This window comes from Atractosteus spatula, chromosome 8 (assembly GCF_055471065.1).
Source record: "Atractosteus spatula isolate fAtrSpa1 chromosome 8, fAtrSpa1.hap1, whole genome shotgun sequence".
Taxonomy (NCBI): Eukaryota; Metazoa; Chordata; class Actinopteri; order Semionotiformes; family Lepisosteidae; genus Atractosteus; species Atractosteus spatula.
In genome coordinates this window covers 1751826-1765544 of record NC_142713.1, presented here as the reverse complement: position 1 = coordinate 1765544, position 13719 = coordinate 1751826, and the positions used below count along the sequence as shown (strand labels likewise).

General features: G+C 54.2%; 1 protein-coding gene across 4 annotated transcripts; it reads right to left on the bottom strand.

Moving 5' to 3' along the window:
- Positions 1-7930: 7930 nt before the first annotated feature.
- On the bottom strand, positions 7931-10739 carry lrrc4ba (leucine rich repeat containing 4Ba). 4 transcript variants are annotated; one of them, XM_088923262.1, is made up of 4 exons: positions 10473-10739; positions 8592-10099; positions 8351-8465; positions 7931-8005 (listed from the first exon to the last, which is right to left on the bottom strand). In XM_088923262.1, exons 1-4 carry the CDS (start codon positions 10737-10739, stop codon positions 7931-7933), a joined length of 1965 nt encoding a protein of 654 aa, XP_088779388.1. The 4 variants fall into 4 exon arrangements, with proteins under 4 accessions (XP_088779388.1, XP_088779387.1, XP_088779385.1 ...); XM_088923261.1 differs by having other exon boundaries at positions 7931-8135; positions 8247-10099; XM_088923259.1 differs by having other exon boundaries at positions 7931-8145; positions 8257-10099.
- Positions 10740-13719: the final 2980 nt, after the last annotated feature.

Here is a 13719-nt window from a genome sequence, read left to right as displayed (position 1 = left end):
TGTTAGAATAGGAGCTACAGTCCCAGTCCAGTAGAACACTCCTGTTAGAATAGGAGCACTAGTACCTGTACAATACAACCATCCAGTTACAAAAATGGGCTACTGTAAAAGCACGGAAGTATAGACATGTTGATGCACACAATCAGGTGTTAGTGCTGCAGGTGTAACAGTATCACTATATATCAAAGAAGCCCCAGGTCCCCCATGTCTGCCAACCCGACTCTTTCGACTGGACCAGCTAGACAAAACCCTCGCTATGCACAACCAGGACTGGAGGCCCTGCCCCTCACACAGAATGGGCTCTCCCAAGGAAACTCCAGACCACTTTACTGGAACATGAGCACCGAAAAAGATACAGATCACAACCCCTTTCCTGGGCTCGTGCGAGATCTGCCTTCCAAACTGGGCTGGCTAGGAAGGGGGAGTGTAGTCACTTCAGGGTACTGGCCATCTGCCTTTGCTTCTTTCGGTGCCTCTTCTTCCCAAACAGCGCCCCCTCATCTCTGCTTCTACCCCCCGGACAACCTCCAGGCTTCTAACTCGGTTTCCAACTGGAACCGGAAACGAAACAAACTCGCGACTGGAATCTGTCAAGAGGGAGGAACCTGCGGCAAGGCCGAACGTTTATTTTCACCTGGGCCACGGTTTCGCTATGTAAAGACGTGGCAGAATAACAACGAGTATTTAAATAAACCCAGGAGAAAAAGGCGCAAAGAGAAAGGGCTACAAGTTTGGTGTCTGTGTCTTGGCTCAATCTAAGCCAGCCGCGAAAGTCCCTCGCAGGCTCAGGAATGGCCGACCCTGTCCGGTGAGCTGCGTCTTCCTGCGCGGTGACCTCTGACGCCACATCTAGCCAGCGTTCGATTTGAGGATGAGTCGTTTAAGGCGCCGGGTGGGGTGAGGACCAAACCGTCTTTCTCTGCTCAGGGCTCGACAGCTCTGCCCGATAGACGCATTGTGCCGTCACCTGCTGCAGCGCTGTGAATCATCAGGCAGCAGGAGGGAGGAGGACCGGGGCCCAGAGGGGAGTCTCCACATGTGTGGTCTATCAGGTGCGTGGTCTATCAGGTGCGTGGAATCCCAGGCGCGTGGTCTATCAGGTGTGTGGTATCCCAGGTGTGTGGTCTCCCAGGCGCGTGGCATCCCACGTGTGTGGAATCCCAGGTGTGTGGAATCCCAGGTGTGTGGAATCCCAGGTGCGTGGTCCATCAGGAGTGTGGTATCCCAGGTGCGTGGTCTATCAGGAGCGTGGAATCCCAGGTGTGTGGTATCCCAGGTGCGTGGTCTCCCAGGCGCGTGGTATGGTGTGTGGTATCCCAGGTGCATGGTCCATCAGGCACGTGGTCTACCAGGGGCGTGGTCTTTCATGTGTACAAATGTCAGATTTCCATGCTCTATGGAGCAGTTTTGTGCCACCGTTGTCTGAACACGCCAGCTAGTTGTTTACTGTATCACCCTGCTCCTAGGTTCAACTTTTTGCTTCTGCCAACAAAAAAAAAATCCTTCTCACCTTCAACGTTCAGCGTTCCAGACTTAAAATTTCAGTCGAGCGCCAATCCTGGCAAAGCCCCCGACCTTCCGGAGTTACAGCTGGCACTGTCCACCGAGGTGGAACGGCACAGCAATTTATTTTACAGGAAAGAAACTCTAAAAGCCAGACTTGTCTTCAGTGTCTCTCTCGTCTGCAACACTGGCATCCAAGCACGATGCCAGTGCTGTGAGAATTTTTATTCTCACAGCGTGACGAAGCACTTTTTTTAACCCACTGCTGTCTGAGGTTTCCCCAGCGTAGTTTCCCCTTGGGTCTGTGGGACTGTGGCTATGAAAAAACATCTCTCGGATCCGATTTCAAATAAGCCTGAGGCCAGCTAACATATACGCGTCCCTCACACAGCAGACGAGAGAAACAGCTCCAGTGCAGACAGTAAGTAATCACAGTGACACTAAGTAAGGACGGTGCAGTGGAACACAGATGGGGCACACAGTTCCCACACACACACGTTTGCTGAAATAAGGATAAAAATGAAGGGCTGAACACACCGACAGCAACAGCAATAAGATGTTGCATCCCTGTATGGAATGACTGCTATTAGGTGGTCTCATCCAGGTTTAACAAGGTCCCAGGCAGAAAAGGGCCACTGTTGTCTCAGGATAGAGAGATCCTGGGCTGAGCCATTCATGGCAGAAAAGGGGCACGTTATTTCACCTTCAACACTCAATTAAGTTACAATACGGGATCAGAAACCTTGTCTTAAGTTACAGGCGGCTGGATAGCTCCAGCCATTCGTGATAGCCTTGTACTGGCTCTTGCTGTCAAACTGATTTCTCGCACTGTTGTCAAGACCAGGCTGACGGATGCCTTGTGGCTGAAGAACCGAGCTGCAGCCAGACAGAGCTCAGGACCTGGGCACCTCTCTGTATCGCACACGGAGAAACACGGTGTGAAACTGTGGCCCCTGATTCAGTGCATCAGTCTAACTCTCTTCAGCTCAGGTAGTGGGGAGTGGCGAGGACATCACCCTGAACTCTACCTCAGCATTATGACATTGAGAGATTTATACACACCAACACCCAGACTTCCCCCTGAACTCTGTTCTACCTCAGCAGTGTAACACTGAGGGGTTTATACACACCAACACCCAGACTTCACCCTGAACTCTGCTCTACCTCAGCAGTGTGACACTGGGGGGTTTATACACCCAGACTTCACCCTGAACTGTGCTCTACCTCTGCAGTGTAACACTGAGGGGTTTATACACCCAGACTTCACCCTGAACTGTGCTCTACCTCTGCAGTGTAACACTGAGGGGTTTATACACACCAACACCCAGACTTCCCCCTGAACTCTGTTCTACCTCAGCAGTGTAACACTGAGGGGTTTATACACACCAACACCCAGACTTCACCCTGAACTCTGCTCAACCTCAGCAGTGTGACATTGAGGGGTTTATACACCCAGACTTCACCCTGAACTGTGCTCTACCTCTGCAGTGTAACACTGAGGGGTTTATACACACCAACACCCAGACTTCACCCTGAACTCTGCTCAACCTCAGCAGTGTGACACTGAGGGTTTATACACCCAGACTTCACCCTGAACTGTGCTCTACCTCAGCAGTGTGACACTGAGGGTTTATACACCCAGACTTCACCCTGAACTGTGCTGTACACAAGCAGTGTAACATAGACGTTTTGAGGAGTCTGGTGAAACCCACTGAGAGATCCCTGCCGAGACACCAGTCCCACTGCAGATAGGTGGGGAGCCAAGGGTGTCTTTGATGAATTATAGTTAAGTGTTATAAGATTAATAATGCTACTATTAGTAATAATAATAGTTATAAATATCACTGCCAGCCACTTGGAATTCAATTTTAATTAGTGACCCAAAAGGTTAAAAGGCTGCTTGATCTGTGAAAACCACTCAAGACAGAGGTGCGATCCCAGTTTAAAGGGTGTTCAAGATTCACTACAGGTTTTACAGTGCTGTCAGTGAGGTTCCCATCGTGCACCAGTCACACCCGCCCCGACTCGCGCAGCACTGCCAGCGACCCTCCCAACATCACCAGCCTGAGCCGCTCCAGAGCGGACAGACATGGCTCTACAGCACGGTCCAGCCCCCACCCGACCTGCAGCCCCGTCACCGCCTCCCCCCTACCGCGATCTGCCCTTTCAACTCTCAACCCGCGAGGGGGACGTTAGGCCCGGTCACAACGGTCTGGCCGCCACGTTGCCGGGACACGTTTACGCACTTGCTCCCCTGCCCTTACGGTCAACCCTCCGAGCCCCTCCCTCGAGAGAGAGACAGAGAGCAAGACAAACTGCGGAGCCTCGGAACGAGAAGGACCGCCCCGCAGGAGAAACTCACCCACGCAGAAGCCCCACCAGCGTCCCCGGCGACAGCACGGCGGGATAAAAGAGAGAAGCGCCACGGCAGCCCAACAAACTGAAAAGAACGGCAACAGAATGACGGGAAATAAATATCCACCTTTCAGCAGATACATTTCGGACCCAACCTGCGTCCCTCTCGCGCTCCCCGGAGCCGACGAGCCAAATCCTGCCCCCAGACCGAGCCCGGTCTGCCCGTGAGAGACGCGCCCGCTCATGGATCACACCCCGCTGCGGCAGCGAACGAGAGAAATGGACGAGGACGGGCGAACTGCAAGGGAACTGCGCTGCGGGAGGCAGCAGCGGGTGGACGTCACATCCCTACCCGGCTATGAAGGGCTCCTCCGTCCTACCTCTCAGGCGCGCATCTCTCCGGGAGGGTGAAATACAGGCCTGAAAACGCCTGCGTACATCCAGGGCGGGGTGTTATTTATTCCTTCTAAATCCCCCAGCGCGTCCTCGGGCCCCGATCTCAGCGGACAGTCCCGGGCAGATCGGCAGGCACCCAAACCACGCGCTGCCCGCCCAGCGCCAGGTACCCCCACCTCCCTCCTGCTCCTCTCGGCCTCGGCCCCTGGCGCTTTGGTGTAACATAGGCTCCAGCTCCCCAGCACTCAACCCCTCTGGAAATAAGGCCGAAGTCAAACGCATCTCTCACAAGCAGCGCCCTCGAAACTGAGACGGCCCAGCCCGCAGTCGCTCAATTAGAAAAACTACCCCCCTCCGCCCCGCACCCCCACTTACACACGAAAAACCAAACCAAAAACTCATACTGAGAATCCCTTTTAAAAAAGAAAAAGTTATAAGTTCCATATAGTCAACAAAGGTCCATCATATATATATATAGTCTTAAATCTGCATTTTAAGTCATTCACTATGTAGAACTCTCCCCGCCCCCTCCCCCTCTGAACTGGCGTTAATTTCTCTCACCCCCCCCCCCCTGCAAGATCTGTGCCTTCCTCTCACTCGGGAAGGGGTCAAAACTCGCAGCTTTTACACGTGAAGGAAACGAGAAAGCATTCGAGAGACCAAGAGCTGCTTCCGGAGAGCCGCCCTTCTCTGAGCGCAGTGGGGGCGGGGTCGCCGCGCGATGACGTCACGGCCCCTCGCAGTGCCCGTCCCCGCCCAGTGACGTCCCAGCCCCCCCTTCCTCCTCCTCCTCCTCCTCCAAAGAGCCCGTCTCGCAACAACTGTTAAGCATTTTAACGGTACAGTGAGAAATGCAACATTACCTTATTTAAAAAAATAATAATAAAACACATACAATCGAACAAAGTTAAGAAAACCAAGGAAATGATCAACGTAAACACACAGTAATAGTATCATGTTCATATTTTTTTTAAAGAAATGTTCCGCAACTCCCAGGTCTTTAAGGTTGTCGTGTTTGTTTGTCTGTCCAAACCGTTTTCTCCTAAAAAAAAGCAAAAACAAAGTAATTGGACTCACACGAACGTCGTCTCTTCATCTCTCCCTGTCCCCATCGGATCTCTTCCTATCCCCCACGCAAAAAAAAAAAAACAGAAACAAAACAATGTCCCTTTCACGTCTTCCACACGCCTCGGATAAACTGGGCGATGATTTCGGATATTTGCAGGTGAAGGTTACTTCACGTCTCTCTCTCTCTCTTTTAAATTGCAGATTTCATCGTGAATCAAGTATTATTAGACCTTTTTTTGTTTGTTTAAAACGGTAATAACGATAATAAACCACACTAGCCAGAATACACCTCTCAGCCGCTAGTTCGTCCAACCTTTTTTTTAAAAAATATATTTCTATTTATAATTCGACGCCGCCGAGGGAGGAGGGAGCGCGAGTCGCGCGCTGTTGCCGTTGCTGCTGTCGCCCCGGGAGACGCGCGCACGCCCCGCTCCGGTGTTTTTGGCGCGCAGAGAGCCCGGATGTCGGGAGGCTTCCGGTTCCGGTTTCTCCGCCGCGTGTCGGCAGAGCGATGGTTCGGCCGCCATCTTGAGTGCCTCCGAATTCCGCCTCTCTGGAGTCCGGCTTCACTAACGTGTTTGGCGGCCGGTCGACAGGTTTTGTTTTTCCACGGGCGTTAAGATTTCGGTGCAAGTCCAATTGAAATTTCGTGTTTTGTTTTGTTTTTTTCCCCTTGGCTTTGCCGTTGGTTCATCTGAATTATTCTTCATTTTCCAAAACATTTTTTTTGTGTGTCTGTGTTCAGATTACGCCATCTTCACAGCTCAGAGCAGCAGTTCAGCAGGAATGGGGAACAACAACAACAGCAGCAACAACAGCACAAGCACTTTGTCTTAACTTTCACACGCTGCGTCGCCCTTACTTTATCATTCCGCCCGGCCTACTACCTCCCCCCGGGAATATCAGTCTTCCACATAAGGAGGGAGGTTTGTCGGTGGGGGCTCAGGATCGGCATTCACAAGACAGCCCCCTTTAATCAATTTCTCTCTCTCCCGTCCCCTCCCTCCCCCTCCTTCGCCTCCCCTCCCCTCCCCTCCCCTATCCACCCCCTGAACCGTTTGTGTCCATTTTCCAAACCAACGAACCCCAGAAAGAAATGACGATTAATCAGAATCATATTAATAACAAAGGCAGTCCGGCGCTCGGCCGCCCAAGTCTTGAAATTAATTCTGCCTGTAAGCTGCTGTCTCCCTGACTGACTCCAGACTGACAGCATTCTTCTTTAAAAAGAAAAATAGATGTATTTATATATATTCGCTGTCCGTGGTTTTTTTTTCAACCTTCTTCGTTGACGTGGTCCTCGGCAATTTCCCGCATCTGTTCATCGTTGCTTGCCCCGGTGCACAACGAGTTTCCCAGAGAAAGAGAGGAGGCCAGGGGAGAGCAGGGCTTCTCTTCCAAGCTCCCAGAAAAACAAGAAATGAGGAGAGAAAGGAGGCGCATTCGTCTTTGCGTCTGACTCTTTCTGTGTCCTGAACTCGGACCGGTTACACCGCACTGGATAATACACTGTGTCTGTGCTGTACTGCATGTGTCCGTACCTCACTTTGTGTGTACAAATCTGGACTGTGTGTATACAGTATTGCGTTATATGCATCCATTCTGTAGTGTGTGCACCTGTAGTACACTTTTTGTGTGTACTCTATGTACAGAACTGTGTTATGCGTGTCTGTACTGAACTATGTGTACTGTGATCTGTACTGTGTCTCTGCTGTACTGTGTATGTGTGTACTGTACTGTGTGTCTCTGCTGTGCCGTGTATGTGTGTACTGTGCTGTGTCTCTGCTGCACTGTGTGTGTATGTTTACTGTACTGTGTCTCTGCTGTACTGTGTATGTATGTACTGTACTGTGTCTCTGCTGCACTGTGTATGTGTGTACTGGACTGTGTATCTCTGCTGCATTGTGTGTGTATGTGTACTGTACTGTGTGTCTCTGCTGTACTGTGCGTGTGCGTGTGTGTGTGTGTCCCTGCTGCACTGTGTATGAATGTACTCTACTCTCTGTGTCCGCACTGCTGGCTGTACTGCGTGTCTGTCTCTCTCAGGAGAGATCCCATTGGATAAGGCTCAACACTGGGTGACGGTAACAAACAGACATCAGGGGCTGTGTGACAAACCAGCCGTCATGGCCTGTACCCCCACTACCGTCTCTCATCACGTGAACCTCTGATAACGGCACGTACTCTTTCCCTGTTCGTGTGAATGATGGGGCGAATTTCGCTTTGGCACAAAGGCTTTCCCCAGTGTCCACTCAGCACAGGCGTCTGCACTGACCCCTCTCTCTCTCTCTCTCTCTCTCTCAGTGCGGTGTGACTGAAGTGTAGTGTCCAGTCAGTACTTGTGTTTGATCTCTTGCCCAGCCATCTCCTCCTCCCTCTCTCGCAGGCCCCGTGCCACGCCGGCGGGTGCCGCAGCAGACACAGGTCCGCCCGTCACTGCGGTCCACGTGTGTCCACGTTCCCCCCATGTCTCTCTCTCTCTCTCTCTCGTCTCGTTCTTGGGCGCCCCTCTCCCCCTCCTCCCCCCCCCAAAAAAAGCCAGGGTCCCAATCCGTAAGAGTCTCCCTCCCTGTTCTCTCCTCTCCCTCCGTCTCTCTCTCTCTCCGTCTCAGATCTGCGTCTCCTGCACGTTCTCCTTCGAGCCGCTCTTGAAGAGCAGGGGCTCGATCTGCTGGCTCTGGCTCTGTCCCATCAGGGCCTTCAGGGACCCATGGAGGCCCAGGGGGGGCAGGGGCAGGGGCAGGGGCAGGGGCAGGGAGGAGGGGACGGAGACGGAGGAAGGGGCGGAGGAGGTGAGGGAGGGATTGTTGTTGTTGTTGGCCGCGGCGGAGGACGAGAGGGGCGGGGCCAGGCCCGAGGAGCAGGAGATGGAGTGGGAGGCGGGCTGTGCTTGGCCGAGGGCGGTGGAGGCGGAGCCGGCGCCGGAGGGGGCGGGGTTGTTGTTGTTGTTGAGCATGCCCCCGCCGGGCCCCACCCCCAGGCCCATGACGCCCATGGGCCCCCCCCCGCCGCCGCCGCCGCCCATGACGTTGTTGTTGAAGTGGTGCGCGGCCTTGAAGTAGTGGTTGAGGTGGTCCGTCCGGGTCAGGGACGGGACGGTGACGATTTCCGAGTGGTGCAGCCTCATCCCCCCGCCCCCCCCGCCGCCGCCGCCGCCGATCCCGCCGCCCCCTCCTCCGCCGCCCAGGGAGTGGAGAGTCGAGCCGCCCGAGATCCCACTACCCCCGCCGACCCCCCCTTCCCTCCCCCCGCCTCCCGCGCCCGGCCCGATCTCGTCCTCCACGTTGATGATCTCGATGGCGCGGGCCGGCCCGTGGTGCTTGTGCAGCTGGTGCTGCTTCCTCAGCTTGTAGAAGACCACCAGCATGACGGCGGCCATGAAGGTGATGGCCACGAAGCAGCCGATGATGATCTTGGTGGTCTTCATGACGTCGTCCAGCCCCGACAGGTTCTCCGTCACGTCCGTGATGGGCACGGTGAAAGCCCGCTCCGGGGAGCGCGTGGAGGAGGAGGAGGAGGAGGAGGAGGCGGAGACGGAGGAGGAAGGGGTGGCGAAGGTGGGGGCCATGCCCGCCCAGGAGGTGGGGGCCGGCTGCCCCACGTACGTCTCGTTGATGTCCTGCCGCGCCGAGTTCTCCTCCTGCGCGCCGCTCTCCACGGTCTCCACCGTCACCGTGGTGAAGTAGCTGTAGTTGTTGGTGGAGTCGGCCGCCGAGACGTTGAGGACCGCCGTGGCCGTGGTGTTGCCGGCCGAGTTGGTGACCATGCAGGTGTACTGGCCCGTGTCCTGCACCGTCACGTTGGTGAAGTTGAGCGTGCCGTCGTGCAGCACGGAGATCCGCACCCGGTAGGACCCGTGGGTCATCAGGGTGCCGTTGGGCGTCAGCCAGTTGACCGAGGTCATGGAGGTGCCCGTCCGGCACTTCAGCTCCGCCGCCATGCCCTCGGTGACGTTCAGGTCGGTGGGCGGCTCCACGATCACGGGGGCGTAGCAGGTGAAGTGGCTCTGGTCCAGCTCCCCGATGTAGCGCCCCTTGAGGACGGGGGGGGCGTGGCAGCGGGCGCAGCAGGTGGTGTTGCTGGGCACGGTCTCCTTCAGCCACCAGCTGAGCCACAGCACGTCGCAGTTGCACACCCAGGGGTTGTGGTTGAGGTGCACGCGCTCCAGCCGGTGCAAGGGGGTGAAGAGGTCGTGGGGCAGGGAGTGCAGGGAGTTGTGGGACAGGTTCAGCTCCTCCAGGTTCTTGAGGTCGTCGAAGGCGTTGCGCTCGATGACCGACACCTGCGCGTGCATGAGCCACAGCTTGCGCAGCGACACCAGGCCCTGGAACGAGCCGGGCCGGATGATCTCCAGCCGGTTCCCGGACAGCTCCAGCTCCTCCAGGCGGATCAGGGGCGTCAGGTTGGGGATGTCCTTCAGCCCGCACATCCCCAGGTTCAGGTAGCGCAGGTTGATGAGCCCCTCGAAGGCGGCCTCCGAGATGTAGTCCAGCTTCTTGAGCTCGCCCAGGTCCAGGCGCCGCAGGGACGGCACTCGGTGGAACGCGTAGCCCGGCAGCGTCTCGATGGGGTTGTTGCGGAGCCAGAGCTCGCGCAGCTTGCTGAGGTACTCGAAGGCCTGGGAGGGGACCAGGGTGAGCCGGTTGTCGAAGAGCTCCAGGGTGTTGAGGTTGGGCAAGCCGTTGAAGGCGCCCACCTCGATCTGGCGGATGTGGTTCTTGGAGAGCTGCAGGATCTCCAGGTGACGGAGGTGCTTGAAGGTGTCGGACTTGATCACCTGAGAGGCAGGAGGAAGGGGAGAGAGGGAGGTTAAAAGGGCACACACCTGTGTGGGGTTCAAGTATCTGATCTTGACTGAGTCTATATACAGGGGACAGGTATAGCACACACCTGTGTGGACTTCAAGTATCTGATCTTGACTGACAGTATATAAAGGGGACAGGTATAGCACACACCTGTGTGGACTTCAAGTATCTGATCCTGACTGACAGTATATAAAGGGGACAGGTATAGCACACACCTGTGTGGACTTCAAGTATCTGATCTTGACTGACAGTATATAAAGGGGACAGGTATAGCACACACCTGTGTGGACTTCAAGTATCTGATCTTGACTGAGTGTATATACAGGGGACAGGTATAGCACACACCTGTATGGAGTTCTCCTGCAGGTTGAGGTATCTAGTGTTGACGGAGATGCTCTCTGGGACTTCCTCCAGGTTCCGCCTTGTGCAGATCACTCGACTGGCCTGATTGGAGCAGCTGCACAGGGCGGGGCAGGCGGTAGAAGCCCCACCCACTCCCCCACCCCCTCCCCCGCCTCTCCACGGCGACGGGGGAAGGAGCCACAGCAGCAGGACCAATAGAAGGCGGAGAGGGGAGGGGCTAGAAAGGCCGGTCACCGTGGCAACGCGCATGGCAACTGGGTCATGACCCTTCCACCCAATCTAGACAGTTTATGAATTGCTGAAGAGCTTTTAGATCGATATATAATTAAATTTCTGTTTTTTAAAAAAAACTTTTTTAAAAAATATGTTTTTCCTCAGTAGACAGAGATGTCACAGCAGGAGCCTTGGAGCCTTGTTACTGTAAATAAAAAAGAAACAGAGAAGAAGCTTTAGGACATGAAGAGATTCATTAGGATACAGTGCAGCTGGGGTGAGACCATCAAGAGAGAGTGGAAAAGAGAAAAACGACAGGAGAGACACAGGACAGGAGAGAGACACAGAGAGCCACACAGAGGACAGAAGAGAGACACAGAGAGACACACAGAGGACAGAAGAGAGGCACAGAGAGACACAGGACAGGAGAGAGGCACAGAGAGACACACACAGGACAGGAGAGAGAGACACAGAGAGAGAGACACAGGACAGGAGAGAGACACAGAGAGCCACACACAGGACAGGAGAGAGGCACAGAGAGACAAAGAACAGGAGAGAGGCACAGAGAGACACAGGACAGGACAGGAGAGAGAGACACAGGACAGGAGAGAGACACACACAGGACAGGAGGGAGACACACACAGGACAGGAGAGAGACACAGAGAGAGACACAGGACAGGAAAGAGACACAGAGAGCCACACAGAGCACAGGAGAGAGGCACAGAGAGACACACACAGGACAGGAGAGAGAGACACAGGACAGGAGAGAGAGACACAGTGAGAGAAACACAGAACAGGAGAGAGGCACAGAGAGAGAAACACAGGACAGGAGGGGTACAGAGAGAGATGAGGGATACACAGAGAGATGAGGGGGTAAAGAGAGATATGAGGGGGTACAGAGAGAGAGGAGGGGGCACAGAGAGAGATGAGAGGGTACAGAGAGACACCCCAGTGCACATGGGGGCACTGTCTCTCTCCAGTGAGATAACCCGCCACTGACAGCTCCCAGCTGAGCCCGTGAATGAGCACAACCGGACACCTCCTCCTCTCGATCTCTGCTCCACAACTCCACCAACTTCTCCTGCCTCTCAGAGCCCTGCAGACGGGTCCCGTCCTGCATCTAATTACTGTAATATCCCCCTTCTCTGTGTCTGAGCCTCTATCTCTCTGATGTAGGTGTTGTTGACAAGGCAGCTGTTTGTAAGGATACTGAAACTGCTCATTATAGGTGAGAGAGAGATTACAGGCATTCTGCACAAACACTGTCACCACACATGAAGTCAGCAAAACACTACCCTCTCTTAATCTCTGGCTCTCCCTCCTCTCCTCTTCCTGCTCTCTCCCTGTTCCTGCCTGGAATCGGCTTCCCTGCTTCTCTCTGTCTCTCGGCTCAGAGAGGAGAGTGTTGCCATGGTTATCTTTTCACAGAAATCTTTCCTGTTTTGCTCCAGCTGCATGCCTGCCTCCCAGTCTCCCAGCATACACAGCTCAGCACAGCACAGCGGCTGAAACACACACTGACTGGACACTCCAGTACATTAACACTGCACTGAGAGAGAGAGGGGTTAATACAGACACACTGACTGGACACTCCAGTACATTAACACTGCACTGAGAGAGAGAGGGGTTCATACACACACACTGACTGGACACTCCAGTACATTAACACTGCACTGAGAGAGAGAGGGGTTAATACAGACACACTGACTGGACACTCCAGTACATTAACACTGCACTGAGAGAGAGAGGGGTTAATACACACACACTGACTGGACACTCCAGTACATGAACACTGCACTGAGAGAGAGGGGGGTTAATACAGACACACTGACTGGACACTCCAGTACATTAACACTGCACTGAGAGAGAGAGGGGTTCATACAGACACACTGACTGGACACTCCAGTACATTAACACTGCACTGAGAGAGAGGGGTTAATACACACACACTGACTGGACACTCCAGTACATTAACACTGCACTGAGAGAGAGAGGGGTTAATACACACACACTGACTGGACACTCCAGTACATTAACACTGCACTGAGAGAGAGAGGGGTTCATACAGACACACTGACTGGACACTCCAGTACATTAACACTGCACTGAGAGAGAGGGGTTAATACACACACACTGACTGGACACTCCAGTACATTAACACTGCACTGAGAGAGAGAGAGGGGTTCATACAGACACACTGACTGGACACTCCAGTACATGAACACTGCACTGAGAGAGAGAGGGGTTCATACAGACACACTGACTGGACACTCCAGTACATGAACACTGCACTGAGAGAGAAGGGGGTTCATACACACACTGACTGGACACTCCAGTACATTAACACTGCACTGAGAGAGAGAGGGGTTAATACAGACACACTGACTGGACACTCCAGTACATTAACACTGCACTGAGAGAGAGAGGGGTTCATACAGACACACTGACTGGACACTCCAGTACATTAACACTGCACTGAGAGAGAGAGGGGTTAATACACACACACTGACTGGACACTCCAGTACATTAACACTGCACTGAGAGAGAGGGGGGTTAATACAGACACACTGACTGGACACTTCAGTACATTAACACTGCACTGAGAGAGAGGGGTTAATACAGACACACTGACTGGACACTCCAGTACATTAACACTGCACTGAGAGAGAGAGGGGTTAATACAGATGGAGTGACTGGATGTATCATCACTTCTCTCTGCTCACTCAGCTTTAAGGAGTTGGAGACACAGACAGAGCTCAGAGTGGTGGCAGGGAAGCCAAGGTCTCGTGCTCTGCAGGCTGCAGTCCAGCCCTCCAGCCCTCCAGCCCACGAGCCCACGAGCCCACGAGCCCACGAGCCCACGAGCCTGGTGTCAGTGTGCTCTCCACAGCCTCCTCGCCCTTCGTGACTGGTCCAGCTATCGCAAGCCTACATGCCAGACAGTCAGGCAGCTCAGGCCTTCAGAGATTCAGAATGGGATCCTGGATGTGGTCACACTGGCACAGTCCACAGTGCT